Here is a 20,505-nt window from a genome sequence, read left to right on the forward strand (position 1 = left end):
TAACCACGCCCACATCCCATATAACGGTAATTTCGAGAAATACAAAATCTTCGATAAATCAGTAAATATTGAAGCTAATTTATTCAAAATTGATGGTTGCAACAATTCTTTACCAAGAAATACGTTTATGACAAAATTTTGGAAAATGGGCGTAGCACCGCCCACTTGTGATCACATATATGTATCTCGCTAACCGTTCTAGCCATTTTGTACCAAACTCGGTATGGTTATTGTGCTTGCCACATAAAAGCAAACCGTTGAAAATTATTGAAATCGGACTAAAATTGAGGCCGCTTTTCATATAACGGTAAATTTCAGAAATGCTTTAAATTTCAATATTTCGAAATTTAAGGACGCTATCATGTAGCGGTAGCTTTCGGAAAGGTGGAAAACATATATTTAATACTTGCGCCGGGTATGTAATGTTCGGCTCCGCCCGAACTTAGACTTTCTTACTTGTTTTTTTATAAATCCAAAATAACAATTATCTTTTTTGAATTTTATCTAAATAATCTGCAAATAACAGTTATTTTTGTTGTTTAAATTAAATGTCTTAGATAATAGGCAGACTTTTATTTATAAGAGTCATAAATAGAAATCAATCAGTGACTTTTACTCTTAATAGTCATCAATATAAATTAGTCACCGACTTTTATTTTTTAAGTCATACGTATAAAATTCAGTATCATTTTTCGCAGTTATGAAGGCGTTTACTACGGCTTATACAAATGACTTTTATAAATATGATTTAAAAAAGACACGTCAGTGTTAGTCAAAAATACATAATTGTTATTTTAGATTTGTAAAATAAAAATCAAAGATAATTGTTATTTTTTTAATTTTTCATAAAAATTACAAATAAGAATTTATCTTCAAACTGGATTCTCGATGAAAAAAGAAATCGTTTGGTGTGTATCACTTAGTTGTAGAACATTTCCTTCATAGCGAATTTTTCAATGACAGCTCTGCGGATTTATCCATTTTATTTGCTATTATATGGCAAGTGGGCGTGGTTATTGTCGATTTCAAGAATTTTCACCGCCTTACTTGCTGAGACTCATAGAAATACATAAGTGTACCAAGTTTAGAGAAAATTGATTTTGCACTAATTTGCCAAGTTCTTACAAAAATTGTATTTTATGCTAAAATAATGGTTTTGGTGTCAATTTTAAACAGTCTAGCTTTAAGAATTACTGTAATATAAAAGTGCTTTCATTCTTCACAAATATCGTTATATGGAAACTAGGCAAGATTTCTGTCTAATCTATATATCGAGCCCTAACCGCCAAAATAACGTAAGCGACATTTTTTTCAAAATTTACTTTGTGATGCAGAAATGTACCTAGATGCTCTAGGAATATTTCTGCATCAAAAAGAAAATTTTGAATAAAATGTCGCCTACGTTATTTTGGCGGTTACCGCTCGATATATAGTACGCGAAGGAATTTTTTGTTCAGGATAAAAGATCTGTACCGTTCGCCCGATTTTTAAAAATGAGATGTCAAAATAAAGCGCTCGGTCTGTAGATGTGCAAACTGGTTTTAGGTTTTCGAAAAGAGTTGCCACCTTTTAAAAAATTAAATTCAAATTATTTAATAATCCGCACCGTTCGTTCTATTTTCAAAAATGAGGCGTCAAACTAAAAGCCTTGGACTGAAGATGTGCAATAAGGTTTTGCTTTTTTGAAAAGAGTAGCCATCTTTTAAAATATTATATTCAAATTATTTAAACAAATATATCAATTATTACAAACTAGGTATCAATCGAAATGGTTTTGAAAAGCTTTGTTTCTTAGCTGAACCATAGGAGGGTTACCACCTGTTAAAAAAATCATATTATGTAAGAAAAATATGTATCACCATATGGGTGACACACGAAAGGGGTTTCAAAAAGTAGTAGTTTGAAAATATCTTGAAGAGGGTTGCCACCTGTTTGAAATGTCGAATTTAGTTTACTTATTCACAAGTTATCCGAAATATCAAATTATGGATGTCAAACGAAGGAGTCTTAAGAAATCTTTAGTTTGAACGCTAAGAATATTTTTGAGGTGTTGGAGGAGGGTTGCCACCTGTTTAAAAAGTTAAGTTCAAATTTTTTTATAAGTTAAATGAATTATTAAAATATGGATATTAATCGAAGGTGGTTTGAAAATTTTATTTCTGAACTGTATTTAGCGGGATTGCCACATGCTTCAAAATTAAAATTCCACTTAATTCATCAGTTAATTAAAAGATGAATCACAGTGTCCGGTGAAGGAGAGTTAACAATGATTAAGCTTCAGAATACTTTTGAAGAATGTGGAGATAAGTTGTGTCAAGATATGTTGTCAAAATTTTACATAGCGAAAACCGACCTCTCCACTTTGTACTCGTGCACCAGTGCGCTTTGTTATTAAAAGTACTTCGCAATCGAAGCTGGCTTGAAAAGCTCACAGATAGAGGGAACCTCAGGCTATTCAGCTATCTAAGCACATTGGCCTTCATTTAACGTTTTCGTGTTCTTTTCAATCTTTAAATCAAAGTACAGTACTGGGTGTTAACGACTGTAGGTGTCGTTTCTCAACGAACCGCTGGCAAAATCCTTTTACGTACATACGTGTATATGTATGTAATCCTTGCAAAGGCGAGGTTCTGCCAAAAAGTATTCCAGGAAAGTGAGGTTGTCATATATGCCGACCACAGTCACGTGTTTGTCCTACGATAAGTGACCAGTGAGTAATCCCATAAGTCGTCTGCAATCCCATAAGCTATCTGCAGTTTCATCAGCTTAGTGAAAGCAAAAACCCAACTAAATCTTCTGAGATGCAGGCCAACATATGACATAGGTTTTTCCCCAACCGCAGCTCTTCGATACCTCTAAGCGATTTCTGAGCGAAACATTCACCTATTTTCAATGCCCGGAGGTGAGAGTGATATAACTGGCTGCTGGTTGAGGAATACACAGCCAAAAGACATCTACATAAAAAAAAGTTCGTTATGTTTACCAACACTATTTAGCGAAGACTTGCATTTCTAAGCTAATTTGGAGGTCTATACAATGCCGTGAGTACAGCTTAGCTGTCACTAGAGATAAATATACTACTACTTTTTCACACATTTTAAGTATGCAGCCTATGACTTGGAAGATTATAAATACGGCTGGAAATACTGAGGCTTATTCCCAAAGTGAGAAGATTATCCTAAGTAGTTACCCTCGATGTAATTGTAGAGGTCAGATTCTGATCCTGTGCAAATACTAGAACCAACGGTTAAGATTCTGTGAACCTGAGCTTTGTTTTGTGGTTAAGCCAGTGGTCAGCCTTAGGGAATTCAATATTGTAGTATCTCTTCAGCAAAGGTAATGGTGGCACACTATCCTGAGACATTTCTTTTAAGCCTACAAGTGACCTCAAGCAGCCCCATGTGTTGGATGGAAGCAAACAGCCGTTGTTATTTGAAGTTTGTTAAGCAGATTCTTCCTGCTATTGCTTGAGAGTCTGCTCTACCACACCACAGATGTATTGCTAATGATTCGTCTAGGTGACATTCCACACGTCTAGTTAAAGACTAGTTTACATTATCAGAACGATGTCAACCTTTTGGATGCATTCTTTACAACGTGAAACTACCTTTAAAGTTTGCAATTTGGAATTCTTCCTAAATACTTTACATAGGAAGAAATTTGAATATTGACTCCTTTAGGGAGGGGCACAAGGCCGTTCTGTATTCTCCTTATAGTGAAATGCACAACCCAAGTTTTGGTTGGGTTGGCGGACAGCCTATTCTCAACGCTAAACATGCTCATGTTCTTTGCGCCTTCCTGCAAACAGCTGAGAGCGAATGGCCTGTAATGAAGCAGGCAACAACGTCTACACAGGTCTGGGCTATAGTTGTTAGTGCCTTAAAGGTTGACAAAAAGGGAATAAATTGTTCTTAAACTTTAATTGGACTTTTAATTTTATTTTTTATTTGGAACCAAGAAAAAAGGGTTCCAAAAAGAAATTACGATAGCACCTAAGTAGCCGATATGAACAATAAATCTCAAACTATTGATCTCGATGTGGATACCCTGCATCGAAAATGTCAGCCTTCGACAAGTCCCCAAGGAATCGGTCTAGAAATAGTCGAAAAGTACAGTTTGGCAGTGACAGGGTGGTGTTGTCTTGCAATTTAATGAAAAAAAATTAAAGAACTCCACCCTGTAAATGTCCCAATCGCTTGGTCTGGCCTTGATGCAAAGTGAACATTTGAACACACATTTACATGCGTGGCAGTAGCTCAGTGCGCAGAGATGCTTGCCACTATTTGTTAGCTTTCAGGAGGGTTTTGGTTCAAATGCCGTCAGAGGCAACATGGTTATAAAATGATAATTTTTTTTTTGTGTTTCCGATTTATGAAAAAGCATCTGTGAAGTGCAGAACGATATCTTACTCCAACGCAAAAATCTTCAAAATTGGACTAGTCCAGGACTATCTTACAGTCAGTGTTGATTGGACCGGTCCTTTTCCAATGACACGCACACGCCAATGCTAAAAACGGCAGTTGAAACCATTGGCAGGGACTAGTGCTGGTAACAATAGGGACTATCTTAGGGCTAACCAAGGGGGAGTCTGAATTGCTGCAGGGTAGCTAATATGGTACGTATGTATGTATGCATGTACATATGGTTTATGCTGTAATTATTATTCAAACACATTACACAATTTGTTCTTTTAACTAAAAAAAAACTACAAAAGGAAATTATAAAGGTGAACCAAGTGCTCGGATTTTTATATTTAATAGCCAGTTTCATAACAGCAATTTAAGTGAAAAATGCTTTTTTTATTTAAATTTTATATGAAAACTGACAGAAGGCAAACATTTATTTTTCACCTAAATTTCTGAAAATATGTCGCTGCAGTGTTAATACATCGAAGTATGATTTAGAAATACTTCTAATGTGTGAACATCCCTAATGCTATAGGCGCTTCCGTAAATACATTGGCCCGTAGTTATGGACAAATGAAAAGCAAGTTTTTATGATAAAAATGAATGAAGCTAACGTGTTATATTAAAGTTAATTTTGGCAAAATATTTTGAAAATTAAATCAAATAAACTGCTTTTATGATGTTAAATAGGCTTTAGTTCATAGTGTTCATTTAAAAGTTAATACTACATTCGTACACATCTGGCATATGGATATTTATGGTTAGTTAATATTTAACATTTTCGTTTCATCTTTAATGAGTCTGTACATACCATACATTCTTATTTTAAGAAAAAAATTGGTTTCAGTACTTGTACCTTTCACAGACATACTTTGTCATAATTTATGATGGGCCCAAAGCCGAATTCATTAAAAATGAAAACAAAACATGTATTTAAAAAAAAAAATTGCGTGAATACCCTCGTGAAATTTGATGTGTAAACATATGCGTACGGCTTGGCAAACCATTAGGCGATTCAGTTACATACATGAATAGGTTAGGGTAAAAACTATGCCGATGTGGTCTCGAAATACTCCTGAAGTAGTCCCAAAATTATCCCGGATAGCCCGGAAATGGTTCTGACACGATCCCCAAGTAGTTCTAAAATAGTCTTGACCTAGTCTCGAAGTGGTCAAGAGCTAGTCCCAATATGGACCTCAAATAATCGTTAACTAGCCCCGAAATGATCCTAAACAGGTCCCGAAACGGTTCCGAAATGACCCGACCTAATCCTGAAATGATCATGAAATTATCCTAAGATAGTCCCGAAAAAGTGTAGAACTAGGTTCGAAATGGTTCAGAACTACACCCAAGATGGTCTCCAAATAGTCGAGCACTAGCCCCGACTTGGTCCTAAAGAGGTTCCGAAATGGTCACTAAATAGTCCTGAAATGATACCGAAATAGTCCTGAAATAGTTATGAGCTAGTCCGGAAAATGTTCTGCAAAAGCGCGGCACAAGTCCAGAAATTGTCATTTGTACACACAGGAAGCAATTATAGAATTTCTGCTGAGTTACACAAGAATCAGTTACAAATTTTCTGCTTTGTTAACGCAAATTTTACCCACACCGAGGGCTAAGATGTTTACACATCAAAAATTTAAATTTCAAGTTAAATTTTACTTCAAACGTGCTTATCAATCGTCTCTAACTACGGGACAATATGTGTCTTTTTTTTTTACTTACATAACTAATTGGAAATAACTCAAAATTTAAAACCAATTTGACTCTTCCACAAATAGCAAAAACTGAAACTGTTAATAAGAACAATTGAGTTACACACAAAATCCAAAGAAAACAAAATGTCCAAAAAGCTTCCAATAATTTCCGTTACCGATGACGACCAGGCGGATTCGCCACCCTCTGAAGATTCTAATAGCAATGATATGGACTATAACTGTAATGCGGGCGAAGCTACAGACGTCGAAGATTTCGATAGTCAAGGCGATATTAAAAAATTTACAAATCAGAAATCTCCCAGCAATACAACATTGAATCTACCCAAACTTACAAAGCGTGATAGTGATGCCACTGATATCGAAGATTACAATGACACCGATTCTGAAGATGAGGAGAAGAGCAACGTTTATCCCGAATTGAAGTTATCTCTACAAGAATTCTTACAACATGGTCTACGCGAACAAGATAGGGTCGATAATGAGGCTAAGGAACGAGTAGAACACAAAGCTGGAAATTTCTTGCAAGCACAAAATTTAAATGACACAAGCGATTACCTAACCGATTGTGAAGACTATAACACCGATTCCGAATTGGAAAATGACGACTGTGAACGCTCGGTATGTGTCGATTTGGACGCAGCTGTAGGTGAACAGGGTAAAGTATTCATTGCTGATGGCGAGCGTTCCACAAAAGACAATGACGAATCCGATGAATATGAAGACCTGTCGGTAGTGAGCGATATTAGTGATCTCGCATCGGCGCTATCAAATGTCGACGGCGCATGCGCACGCGACATGTCCGAGGACGAATTGCTCGAAATGTCGGGCGATGAAGTGGAATGCCAAATTGTTGTCTCAGATTCAGCTTCGGAAAATGAGGAGGACGACAATATATACGATAGCGCCAGTAATGCCAGCTTGCCGCCAATTGATGTGGCATTCATCAGCACTGGCGGCCAGCAACGCCGCAAATCCACAACTATGTCGGCCAATAAGGGTGCGTTCTTAACGGTAGCGAGCGGTGGCCCTGCAGAGGAAGTCCTAACAGATGTTGAAAAACTCGATGATTCAGCTGCGGAAGACAGTTTCGATAGCGAGGAGGAGGAGAAACCCATACCGAGGGCTGTTATACTGTCCGCCGCTGGCGTCGATGAAGGCGCCGATTTAACCGATGTGGAAGATATGTTTTACGATGATGTTACACAATCTACTCACGATGTACACTCAGTGGCCGAGGCAGCGCTGCCACCGCCACATCGTGAAATGGTGGTCCTCAAGGAAGACAAATTCGGTGACACCATCGAGAATGTTATGCCAATGGATCGTGAATATCAATTTGGCATATATAGCACAGTGACCGACGATGTGCAAACTGAAGATGAAGACTACTCATGCGCCGATGAGTTGGGTGCGTATGGCTCAGTAGCCGAGTGTTTGGATGCTGATACTTTGATTGAACATGAAATCACTGTGCTAAATGAAACATTAAAGCCGCAAGTAAGTAAGCGTCTAGAATTGCATGCTAATACCGAATCGGTTACAGATGTTGAAGAAATCTATGTAGATGGCATTAATCGACGCAAGAAACTGAAAACGCGTAGCTTGAGCAAAGGCAAAACCAAACTTTTAGAGGTCACCGTACGGGGCAAGGAAGATGGTGGTGGCACGGACATTGAAGATATGGATTTGAGTGAACAAGGCCTGCCGCCAAATGTTAAATTGAATTTTAATGGACAACAACATCAGCGACAACAACAAGCCGATAGTTTTGATAAGAACACTGATATAGAGGACATGAGCGCTGATGAGGTGTCTGACACTTCCGAAGCGGAAGCTAAGCAAACTGCCGATGTGGGTAGCACCACTTTAAAGGAGTATATAGTGAGCAATTGTAATATTGTGGTGGCAATCGAAACAGATAGTCAACGAAAATCTTGCGGAAATCATATGCAGCGCTGCAAGGCACACACACTGACTATGCTCGATGCGAGCGTCGGTGAGGGCACCAATCCGCCAAATACAGATGTTGAAGATGTGCAGTGCCCGAGTGATGGCGATGATGCTGGTGCGGTTAATGACGCAACTGAGACGCGTGCGTGCAATAGCAACGAACTAATTGAGTTGTTAAATGAAAGTTGCACTATAGTGCATGAGCAGAACAGTAATAGCTTTAATGAGGAGGCTGAAAAATTGCATATAAAAGGCAATGTGGAGACACGTGATGCGCACACAGATGTCGAGTATGTGGAATCGGATGAATCGGCAACCAGAGGAAGCAATTAAATCGATTCAATCAGAAGCAATAAAAAAACCACAACATTTCACAAAGAAAAACAAACACAAAAACAAATAAAAAAAAGAATAAAGCAAACAAAAACACAGAAAAAATAAAAAAATAATAATTATAAATCAACAGAATTTGTAAGTAAAATATGTTTCACATTAAATTAAATAAAAAAAAAGCAAAAAAAATTTATTATTCAAATAATGCTAGTGTTGCCAACGTGTTTGCATATGTATTTTGCATACAAATAGTCTAACAAACATACTAACAAATGCAAATGCCAGTTTTCGTCATTACTACTTACTAATCAACTAACGCTTAAGCGTCAAATCATTTTGCTAACAACGAGCCTTGCGTAAATACATACATACATACATAGCCTTACATAAAATTCCATTATTTCTACATGCTTAAGTGCATAACATTCGTTTTGTTCTTTAAAAATTTCATTTTCATAAAATAGTTTTGTTTTTTTTTTGTTGTGTGGTCATACATTATTTTGCAAACATTTTCTCATGCTCACATTTTATGTGGCTATCGTCCTTTATTTTGCTTTTAGATGCCACTAACATTTATTTTATATCTCTCTTTTACAGAAACTATAGAAGAAAAACTTGTTTTGGATGAAGACTCTTTCCGAAATTTAGGTAAGCGTGTAAGAAATTAATATATTTAAATATCGTCTGTATGCAATTCGAAACCGTGCTATTTATATGCTTTCATGAAATTTAATTTTTGGAAATTTATTTTCCTTTTGTGTATGCAAACAAAAACCCGCTTTTAGCCACATGCTTAGTTTCTCAACTCAAATATAATCACCCAACAGCACTGTTTTGACATTGGTATTATATAATTTATTTGAACTTCTCACGCATAGACATAATTCATTTTTATTTAGTTTAAAAACGAAAAAAAAAACAAAAAAATCAAAACAATTAGAGCTAATTTTAACAAAATCGGTGGATTATTAATCTTCAAGTTAAGTTCAAGATATCATTTTCGGAACAATAATATTTAGTTTCTACTTACAATATTAAGATTATACCGTTTCGTCAATATTGCAGTAAACAACTACTAAGGTGTGCAAATAATAATTTATAAATAAACAAAAATTTTAATAAATAAATAAGATATTTACTTTAAGTTACTCAGCAAACAAAAAAATAAAACAAATCACATAAGAATTACGAAGAAATTAAATCTACTCTTTTTTATTAGCAAAATGAAAAGTACAGCATAAAAACTACAATCATACTATCATAAAATTATTTACGTACCCAAATATGTACAAACTTACTAGTGGACCCGGCGAACTCCGTTACGCTCAAAACAATTTTTAATGTTATTTAAACCTTTTGGTCCAACATTTTCACCAAAAGTTCACGTCCACGACTTTCAGTGACACGCTTAACCGATGTTTCCACGACAATTGTGTCGCTCTCCAATTCGTAATTTGCTCTCTCATTCGTAATTGGCGCCACAATTACGAACCGAATAACGTAATTCGCCATTTTGAGAGCGAATCACTTCATTTGTAGGTAATTCAGATCCAGTCACCACGAAAATCACGCAAAAATCGTTGTCTTCTCTAATTTTTACCGGAAATGTTTTCGAAAACAGCTGTCAAAACACATATACTACGCACATCCCCACCAGCACAAAGATTGAAAAAAAGCTAGATTCGTTACTTGTATTGATTATGCTATTTAACCACTATACATCTTTTCTCCACCGTTGAAATGCACAATAAACATTAACACAGTAAACATTAACCATTAGCAAAGAGCAAGAACCAGAGAGGCAAAGTGAATTACGAATGTGCCGTGTAAACAGGGTAATTCGCCGTTAGTAATTGAGAGAGCGAACAACGTGATATAGTTGTAGTGGAAACACCGTTTTTACTGCTCTGATTATGGTGTTTTGGGCGTCAGAAATAGAGCGGCAAAGTATCGATAGTTTAAATTTGTGACCAGTATCGACGAATGGTGGTCACTATCGCGGTACTATCGGAAATCATTTATCATCCCTTTTTTTAATCTGATTATTCGATGCGATGCTCATTTTCCCCCATATAAAAGAATAGTCCAACATACTACTTTATATGGAAACAAGTAATTTTTAAGCATAAAACAAAACGGGCTTCAATTCTCACATAAAAATTTAAGGGTACCGTTAATTTCTTCATGCTCCAATGATCGGATCTAAACCAAATTAGTATCGGACCACCTCTGACGTACCGGCTTTCCTTAAAAAAAAAAAAAGAATTATAGAAATCGGTAAAGTTGGTCCAAAGTTATACGGTAACATACATAACAAAAAAAAAAACATATGGGTATTTCCAAACTAGCGTTGAGTGACACTCTTATGACAAAATGTTAAAAATAAAATATTGAAAAAGTCAAAATTTTAAAAAGATTTATCTAGATTTGCATAGCAATTTAATGGCCCCTTATTCAGTAAAAAAATACAACTGTTGGTATTAGCGATTTAAAGTAAAAATACGCGCTGGCGTGGCGTTACAAGAATAGAAGTGGATTTTGACTTCGATTACAAAATTTGAAAACTCTGCGAATTGGGCAAGACTATTCGTATAAAACCTTTCCTAGCTTCTTATTGGAAATGTTTAAGGTTAATTTTCCAAGTTTTTAAATGTAGAAATCCTTTCTGCTTTATGTTTAATCAGCTGATTTATCTGACGTGACGTTAGTTACTCAAATTTCCATTGAAAAAGTTTTGTTAATATTGTTCTGGAGAGAATTTTTAACGGGAAGAAGACATGCATTTTGTGTCAAACGTACTTTTTATTTTGACATCAGCGCCACCAGCGGCTAATTTTTTTGCAAATCTATATCTTATTATGTTACGAGTAAACATGCTAAATGTGAAACAAATCAAGGCTCAAATACGGGTTTTCAAAATATCTCGACCCTGGCGCCACCTAACGAGTTACAAAAGTGTTTCTTCTTATATAGTCAGTATATATTGTAAATAGCAGCCAAATCGGCCTCTAAATAAGTTAGATATAAAATTTTAATTTTTTTACTCGGTTAAAAATGAGTTAAAAAATCGATCAACACCTTCAACAACAAAAATATGGCAAAAATCAAAGATAAGCCGTGGCTACATCAAACCCACACTTTATTATGTTAAAATTGAATAGACCACAAAGTTACATAATTAAAATTTTTCTAGGAAATCTAATTAAAAAACTCGAAATTTCGATGGAACGTGGTCGCATTTTCCTGATTTGTTTATGAAGTTTGAAATTTCGACTTACATACATGGTTTTTGTAAGATAACGAACGGTACTAAAAAAATAATAAACATTAAACAGAATTTGCCAAAACTTGTTAAGGTGCCTCTCCCTCTTACCATATTCAATATAGTTAGTGCCGTAGTAAGGATCTCATACTTTTTCTCTTAAGATTATGCATCTGTTACCAAAAGTATTAATACTTTCGAATGGCGAGACCCGATACTATCGAAGATATCGAATGGTCCAACCATCGATGAAAAATGTATTGTTTAAGCCGGATTCAGAATAGAATGCGAAAGTTTTCGCTTGCCGTTTGTGACTGTAGCTTTTCGACGTCGAACTTACGTCGTGCCTATCACACCGTTATCAATTTGGTTTTTCGTCTGTGTTCAAGGGACACCCAAATGGTATTATGTAAATATGTACCAAATTCCGTGCACTGAGTCTCTCTTCGTTGTCGTAGGTGTTGTCATGAAGACGGAAATATCAGAATGATGGACCAAATATGTTTAGCTTTCTTACGGATTGTGGAAATTCGTCGAGGCCTCCGCTCCGCTCAACTACAAATTTGTCGGCCGTAGCATTACAGCTGTAACAGATATCGCATGTAGCAAGTTTTTCTGCACTGTGTTGATGTCAGCCTGGTATTTCTCCCAGCAAACCAGCAGGCATCTTTTTTATGGAGGTTCCGGACATTCCAAGCGCTTTTCAGCAAAGCAAAATCCTTGTTTTGTGTAGTGGGTCGTCAAAGTTTTTTGGGGGGAAATCAACCGAGGCTGTCTTAGGTTTTCCATTGGATCTGTTTTTTACTTTACCGCTTCGAAACCCCTTGCTGGGAGAGTTTTTGAAGATGCTCAGTTAAGTATAGAGTGAGCCGCTTGCTCTAAGACAACAGTCGACGGCTTGTAGCCGAATCTAAACTGATCAGATGCTGCTAACTTTAGTGCGCTGGCCGAATAAGTCAGAGTGGCCACACCGCAAGTCCCCACACGAGTTGGTTACCGCATTTCGCACATGGGTTGCTTGCATTCGCCAGAGTGCGAGAACGGGGACGCAAGAGTCGGGATTGTGTATAGTGGTGCAACTATAACTGCATATTCAGAAGAACGACAATAAGGAGAGGAAATAACTAACAACAGCCGCGAGGTGATTGAGAATAAAATAATTGAAGAGTTTGCTGAAAACCTGAGGCGTTTGTTACTTGGATAAAAATTATTGAATAAAAAATGGGAAAATTTTGTTTTTGGTATATTAAACTCTGTCTCCTCTCTGTCTGTTCTTGGGCAGCGATGCCCGTTGGCGATCAAAAACCGTATTATTTTTTTTTACCTGTACCAAAGGCTCTCGGACTTCATTAGATATATTAGATTAGATTAGACAAAAATTTGTTAGTTGGTCAAAGGACTGAACAACGATTCATTTGATGATCGGAAGTAATTAATTATAAGTACATATAAACATACTGTTAAGGTAATTGTTAACATCTGTAAAAATTACATATTTAATTGTTCCTTTGAATATCTACTTGTCACCGCTTAAGCCTCACATTCAAACACATCGCATTATCATTCCACGATACACGCCATTTCACGCTCATTATTGCATTGAAAATGGATTTGCACGCTTTTCACTAACAATGTGTAAAAAAAAACAAAATGAATGTATTTGGGTTGTTGCCCCAAACATGTTGCTGTAATTACATATGTTGCTTAAAGTTTTGGACTTTTGGTGCATTACATACAAACATACATACCTACTCTATGTGCAATATGTGCAATNCCCCAAACATGTTGCCCCAAACATGTTGCTGTAATTACATATGTTGCTTAAAGTTTTGGACTTTTGGTGCATTACATACAAACATACATACCTACTCTATGTGCAATATGTGCAATTATCTTGCAGGCGATGACGTTCAAGAACATAAAATTAGTGCCGATGTCGATGATAATGAAACACAAAAATTAATAGATTTTAATGAAGATATTGGTGACAAAGCAGATAAAGATACTGATAAGAAAGAAGGATATGGTATTCGAGATACTCATGCAGATAAAGATACTGACGATGATAAAGACAGTGATGATGACGACGACGACGATGATGATGATGAAGACAGAAGCAGAAAAGCTGGCGATGCTGTTGTCGATGATTTCGGCGCCACCGTACGTAAAGAGGCTGCAGTGCTAATTGACCATGTACTGGAAGAGAGCATTAATATTATTAGCAGCCAACAACAACAACAACAGCAGCAACAAGAGCAGCATGAGACAAATGGTTATGATTCGCTTAGGCAAGAATATAATTCAGAGAGTGAAAATTATGCTATTACATGCGATGACATTGGTGGCTTAGATGTTGTCAAATCACCAACCATTGAATCGATGTCTGGCAAATCATTCGACGATAATATGAGTTTCACCGACGAACAATGGCATTTCTCACAGCAACACACGCAAGTCACTACTGCAACCACAGGTGTTACAACCACAACAATAACCACTACAACACAGCAACAACAACAACAACCAATACAATTGTCACATGACTTGTTACAATGCAAAGATGACTTTGAATCAATGCCAACTGTAACAGAAATTACGACAACACAAACGATTACAACCTCCAGAGAGGCGACAATACCTGGTGGTAGTGGTGGTGGTGGTGTTGGTGATGATGATGGTGATGATGATGGTGATGCTGCGGCAAAATTGAAGGCAAAAGGTAATTTTGAAGTGGCGCAACATCTAAACATAAATACATGAAACAATTTTGTTTTTGATAAATACTTACATATGACTATGTGTTAGGATGGGGCATTGTCAAATTTGGCCAACTTTTGAGAAACCTGAGAAATAGCGTACAGATGCGCAATACTTACTAGGTTGTCTCGATTTTGATTTGTTAAACTCTTTTTTGGACATATGCACATACTCTTACATACTAAAAACATACGTTTGTATATTCTTATATGGTATTACATATGTATTTTGTTACTACTGTGGGGTTATAAGGTCGTTTTTACGGTTTAGTTTTGTGAAATAAGAGTTTCTGTAAAATATTTTCTATTGATAAGCATTACTCGTTTGACTTATCGCGCCATAACGGCCCAAAAGACCTAACCGAAATTTTTTTTAAAATTTTCTTTTTGATGCAGAAATGTTCCTACAGCATCTAGATGCATTTCTGTATCAAAAATAATTTTTTTTTAATGTCGCTTACATGTTTATGGCGGTTAGGACTCGATTACTCCTGTGACACATGGTGGAGAGCAATCAAATTTCGGAATTTTCTAAAGAAATTCATTTTAGAAAAAAACTGAACACATTTTTTATAGAAATTTGAAAATACTTAAATTTTTGGTTTTTCAAAAACGGGACCATAAGCCCATTGCCATAAATGGAAAATATGTTTGGGTATTAAAAACCGGACATAATTTTGTGGTAATTTACATTTAAATTTAAAAATTAGACATAAAACATAAATTTTGAGCATTAAACAGGCATAAGTTTTTAGTCATTTAAGGCCTCAACCGGACATAACTTTTTGGTAATGTAGAAATTGGACACCAACTTTTGGCCAATTTATACTTAGGCATAAATTTGTTATCATTTAAAATGAGAGTAAGTTTCTTCTCTTCTAGAAACTGGACTTAAGTTTATGGTAATACAAAAACCGAACACAATTTTTTGGTATAAACTCATGGTCAATTTAAATTTAGACAAAAATTTTTGATCATTAAAAATGAGAATAAGTTTTTCATTTAGAAACTGGACATAAGTTTTTGGTAATTTAAAAACCAAAAATAATTTTTTGGTAAATTAGAAATCGAGCATAAATAAATTTAGACATAAATTTTTGTTAACTAACAAAATGAGAACAAGTGTTTTGTCATTAAGAAACTGCACATAAGTTTTAGGTAATTTAAAAATAGAATGGTAATGTATAAATAAATTCGGCATACATTTTTGGTCATTTAAAACCTGGCCATAAAAATTCATAATCGCTTTAAAAAAGAGAATACTTTTTTGGTCATTTCGTAACGGGACATATTTTTGGTTATTTAATGATTGGGCATATTGTTTAGTTATTTTATAGCTCGGCATGAACTTCTGGTCTATTAAAAACTTAAAAAAAAAAACTTTGCCATTTATAAACTGGGATTAATTTGCTGGCCATTAAAAGATTGGACATACATATTCGGTAATTCAAAAGCCGTCCATACATTTTGGTTATTCCAAAATTCAACAAAAATTTCTGGAAGCTTTTAGGACAGGAAATTTTAAATTGCCATCATGGATATAAAAATAGTATGCGTTAACTATTGAATTGTAAGAAGTGGACAAAGATTATGTGCACTTCTTTCGAATGGCTGGGCAAGAAGGTATTTATCGAAATTTCTTAACCAAGCACTCTCAATTCTTCTAGTTGTGCCGTGATGGAATACCCATCATTCCGGTTTCTTAATTCTGTAAGTTTGTAATCTGGGTCAATCGCATTTGTTATGGATAGTAGAGAGACGAATCAATGCTTTCGTGAAGCTCCCACTAAACTTCAGCAGCAGCACTTTTCTTGACTGCTTTGTCACCACTTGTGAAACTTCTCCGGGCTTTGATCAGTTTTTTTCTGGTGGATGACATAAGTAGTCCTCTTTTCATTTATTATTTCGTTTCAGATATGGCTATCTATTTAGTATTGTTACATCAGCGATGATTCACTTGTGGTAACTCGACCTGCATATTAAATGTTTTGCCTAGTCTACGCGCATTTTGTCTTCAGCGACTCAGAGAAATCTTCATCTATCTGGTTAGTAGGTGTAAAAAGCTAGTATATTTATTTTACATAAATGAAAACTTCAGGCCTTGTCTTCGAAAAAGACAGTATCTGATGAAAATACTCATTAATTTTATGCGAATCTTACACAATTTCTTCCGATAGACCTCTCGACCCTAGGGGCAAGTACTCATCTTGCATGATTTCTGATTGATCTAGAGTATGCATTTACGTCTAGAATGTGTCGAACAAGTTCATTATTCCAGCAAAAGTTGCTGTGAGTATATTTCTAAGGTGGAAGTAAGTAGGGCAGAAATTTTACAAGCAAACACTTCTGATTGAATAGAATACAAGAGTTTTATAAATCAAACAGAACTATGACAACTACCGATGGTGTTGTGTTTTAGACACTCCGCAAATAATATCAAATCAGCTAGACGGTTATTTCAACCTCCGAAATACTCACGGGTTCATTGGTCTACCTTAATATTAATGCTTTCAACACCGTAAGTCTAAAATTAAAAATATACACGACGAAATGATAACCATTTTTGAAGCCAGTAATGAAATTATTTTTTACAAATCAATTTCCTCAAAATTTTTACTATAAAAGATTTATTCAACAATTTTGATTGAGGTTGAGGCGGTTTTTAATGCTTGTGGTTGCTTTTCCACAATAGTTTTTCATTAAAAACGAGTTTGAGCTCAACAAAAATTGTTGAATATAATTGTTATAAGGCCATAAAATAACAAAAACATAAACGATTTATTTATGTTTGTATCAGGAATGGAGAACAAAAAAAGAACGCTTAAAAATCCAAACCGGAATGAGGACAAAACCTTCGAGAGTGTTTGCACAAGAACGAAACAACGTTCTTAACGGGAATTATATAAGAACAAAACTTTGGAGAACGTTCCCAAAGCGAATAAAATGCGAACAATACTTTCGGAAATATTTTTAAGAAAACAAACATTCTGGAAAAAGACAAAGTGGAACGAAAAGTTTAAGGAACTTTCTCTCGAAGAACAATATGGGAACTAAAGTCTCAGAAACGTTCTGACACAGAACGAAACAAGAAAAAGTTATCTCTGAACCATTCGCGAAGAGTGGAGGCACTAACAAAATTTTGCTCATAGCGCTACATCTAGTTTGAAATGTTTGAATATTAAAATTAATCAAAAAAGAACTGAAAGAGAATTCTGCAAATTAAGTTAACGAAAGACTTAAGACACGAACTTTTCTTGCACAGAAAATGAAATTCACAGTTCACCCTAGTGATAAACGATGTGGAAGTTGAAATAATCCAACTTTCCTTTGGCTTAGAATTCAAAATCGTGGTTCCCACTGAAATGATTTTTCATATTAACACGCAGATACCCCTATAATTCTTAACGTTAAATTCTCAAACCTTTTGTTTTGATTTTGTTCTCCAGCAAAACGTTCCCCAGAATTTTGTTCATATTTTATCCTTCTAAAAACGCCCTTACGCTCTTTAAGGAAATGTTGTCGAACCTTTTGCTCCCATTTTGTTCCTGTTCCCCTTAATAGTTCTATTCCCGTTTGGTTCTTTTGTGGGAACGTTCTTGACATTAAATTTCGTTCTCGTGCAGCACTAAACTAAAACCGAAACGTTTTCTCGGTACCTGTTTTGGATGGATAATTTTTTTTGCTTTTGGTTAAAGTTTTTCTTTGTGAAAAATTAATTTTTCCCTAAAAATATTTTTTTCTATAGATGAGGTTATTTCCTTTTCCTATTTAAAAAAAAAATAAAAAAAATATTTTTATCAAAAATTATTTTTTATATACATATATTTCCTCCTAAAATTTATGATGAAAAAACAGGAAACATTAAAATTATTTTCACAGTTTTCTTATGAGTGAATAAGCTCTTTGGGAAGCTGCTTCCATTGGTCCTGGAAGGGTTAAAAGAGGCATCGGGGAACATTTTTCTTATAGGTGGAATTATATTCACAATGCAGGAATCAAGCGAACACCTGTATGCACCCATACCCAGGATGAAGAACGGGTGGAACAACGCGACAATTAGCACAGCTACTTGGCCTCGGCTCAAACCACATTTATTATTTTGGGGAGATAAAACCTTCGAACTCTGACTGGGTTTTTCACGTGGCACTGTCGTACATTTGAATTGCGTATCCTATGCTTTGGCTACTTAAGTGTAATGGTATTTTAACCATTCGAAATATGGAAAAAGTCCATGGAAATAGTTTATCATCGACCTAACTCTATATATCTTAGTTTTCTTCGACCACTTCGTGAATAAGACGTGCTCCGGACGCCTTCGGCTCTATGCTACTCCTTCTATTTAAAATCAATCAAATCAATTTAACGTGAAATTTCAAGTAAAATACACTATGGAATACTTTTAAAGCGTGTTTAGGGCCGTGTATTTATGCGTAGTAGTCAAGTCCCAACTCAGTACATTTTTTTACATTTTAGCCCTAAATTAATCATCTTGGCTTCAAGCATAACTATTGTCTTAAGCGATTCATACAAAAATTAACGACCCATTTTTAAGTAGAACAATTTGAGCCCATACTTCTATCAGTATGGGACTTTTATACCTGTAGTTGGAGTCCGAAATAGTCCCGAATTAGTCTTAAATTGTCCACAACCAGTCCCGAAGTAGTTCTACAATAGCCTCGAAATGGTTCTAAAATAGTCCTTAACAGGTCCCGAAACGGTCCCTAACTAATTCCGAAGTTATTCTGAAATAGTTCTGCACAGGCCCCAAAACGGTCTAAAAAGTCATGAACTTGTTCTAAAATGATCTCGAACAAGTCTTGCAACGGTTCAGAATAAGGGATTATTATTATTGCCAAAATGATCCCGTACTAGTGCCAAAATGGTCCCTGAGCTAGCCTGGAAATGGTCCTGAACTAGCACCAAAATAAATAAACATACCCGAAAAAGTCCCGAAAAGATCTTGAAATAGTCCTGAATAGGTAAAAAATGGCACTGAACTATTCGCGAGCTAGTCCCGAAATGGACCTGAAATAGCCCCGAAATAGCCCAGAAATTTTCATTTGTACACACAAGAAGCAGTTACAAATTTTCCGCTTCGATCATCGACCAAGCCGTAAAAACTAACTTATAACCCCAGTACCTACTAAATATTTGGAAGTTATAGTATAACCTGTCCGACAAAAAAAACTTGTGCTTACATTTGCATATGCATGTATGTACATAGGTACTAGTGATTCTAAAAATATTACAGAGGATCCCACTGTTACAAAATCGCGGCGAATTGATCACAAATTCGAAAAGCTCACAACGCATATTGGCGACATTGACGAACAAGCGTCAGCATTCGATGCTAATTTTGACGCAATGGTGCACGATGATGAGTTAAGTAATTTACAAAGTGAATTTTCGAAAATGAGTTGGGATGATAGTGTGTCGCCGACAACAAACACTTTGGGCGATATCGGTCAAAATACACCCGATAATGATATACAAGATATTGCAACAGGTATTAATAAATAAACTTATTTACAAAAAATAATTATGAAATGTATGAACAAAAATTAACATATATACATATATTCAAAAAGGCTTAGTTTGCAAGTCAAATGCAAGATTTTTGCAATGCAAGGGCATTATGGAGTTGCAAGCATACCACCGAAATTTGTATGTCTTAAAGTATGCTTTTGACAATTGATATACTTATATATATATATATATATTTTGAAAGATACATACATACATATTTCCAAAATATGTATATTCAGCAACATATTTGTACATACATAGGTTTTGTTAAAGTTGAGCTCTAATTGCATAATGGTTAACAATTGCGTTTTCTTTTCATAGAAATGCTTTTTTCAATTTTAATTTCAATGATAATGGCTCAAATTTGCATGCCGAATATACTTACTTCATTTTAGTATTTTATTTGCAAAGAAAGTAGCAAACTAATTTACAAAAACAATATTTTATGCCTATATTCTTTAGCTGACATATATACCTACAAAATAACCACTCGTCTATCTCTTTAGTTTCTATCCTCTTATTTTTTCAGTTAAAATTTAGTTTATTCTTCTTTG

General features: G+C 35.3%; 2 protein-coding genes and 1 long non-coding RNA gene across 10 annotated transcripts in view; 2 read left to right on the forward strand and 1 right to left on the reverse strand.

Moving 5' to 3' along the window:
- Nucleotides 1-20,505, forward strand: part of LOC108362798 (platelet binding protein GspB-like) — a 47,371-nt gene that overhangs the window by 14,768 nt on the left and 12,098 nt on the right. For 7 of the 8 annotated variants that reach the window (XM_017615940.1, XM_017615943.1, XM_017615939.1 and 4 more), the window contains one exon: nt 9,005-9,055. In XM_017615940.1, coding sequence (XP_017471429.1) covers nt 9,005-9,055 — 51 coding nt within the window. Of the gene's footprint in view, nt 1-9,004; nt 9,056-13,569; nt 14,389-19,676; nt 19,932-20,505 lie in introns of all 8 variants that reach the window. The other variant, XM_017615944.1, reaches the window with a different exon arrangement.
- Nucleotides 5,714-18,100, reverse strand: LOC108362801 (uncharacterized). Its single transcript, XR_001847515.1, has 3 exons — nt 17,307-18,100; nt 12,165-12,177; nt 5,714-5,726 (listed from the first exon to the last, which is right to left on the reverse strand). It is a non-coding gene; the product is annotated as an uncharacterized LOC108362801 (long non-coding RNA).
- Nucleotides 6,232-8,481, forward strand: LOC108362799 (uncharacterized). Its single transcript, XM_017615945.1, has one exon. The coding sequence runs from the start codon at nt 6,248-6,250 to the stop codon at nt 8,405-8,407; it is 2,160 nt and encodes a 719-aa protein (XP_017471434.1). The 5' UTR covers nt 6,232-6,247; the 3' UTR covers nt 8,408-8,481.

The sequence above is a fragment of the Rhagoletis zephyria genome, unplaced genomic scaffold (assembly GCF_001687245.7).
Source record: "Rhagoletis zephyria isolate East Lansing unplaced genomic scaffold, Rhagoletis_zephyria_1.1 Rzeph_scaffold_01105, whole genome shotgun sequence".
In the NCBI taxonomy this organism is placed as follows: Eukaryota; Metazoa; Arthropoda; class Insecta; order Diptera; family Tephritidae; genus Rhagoletis; species Rhagoletis zephyria.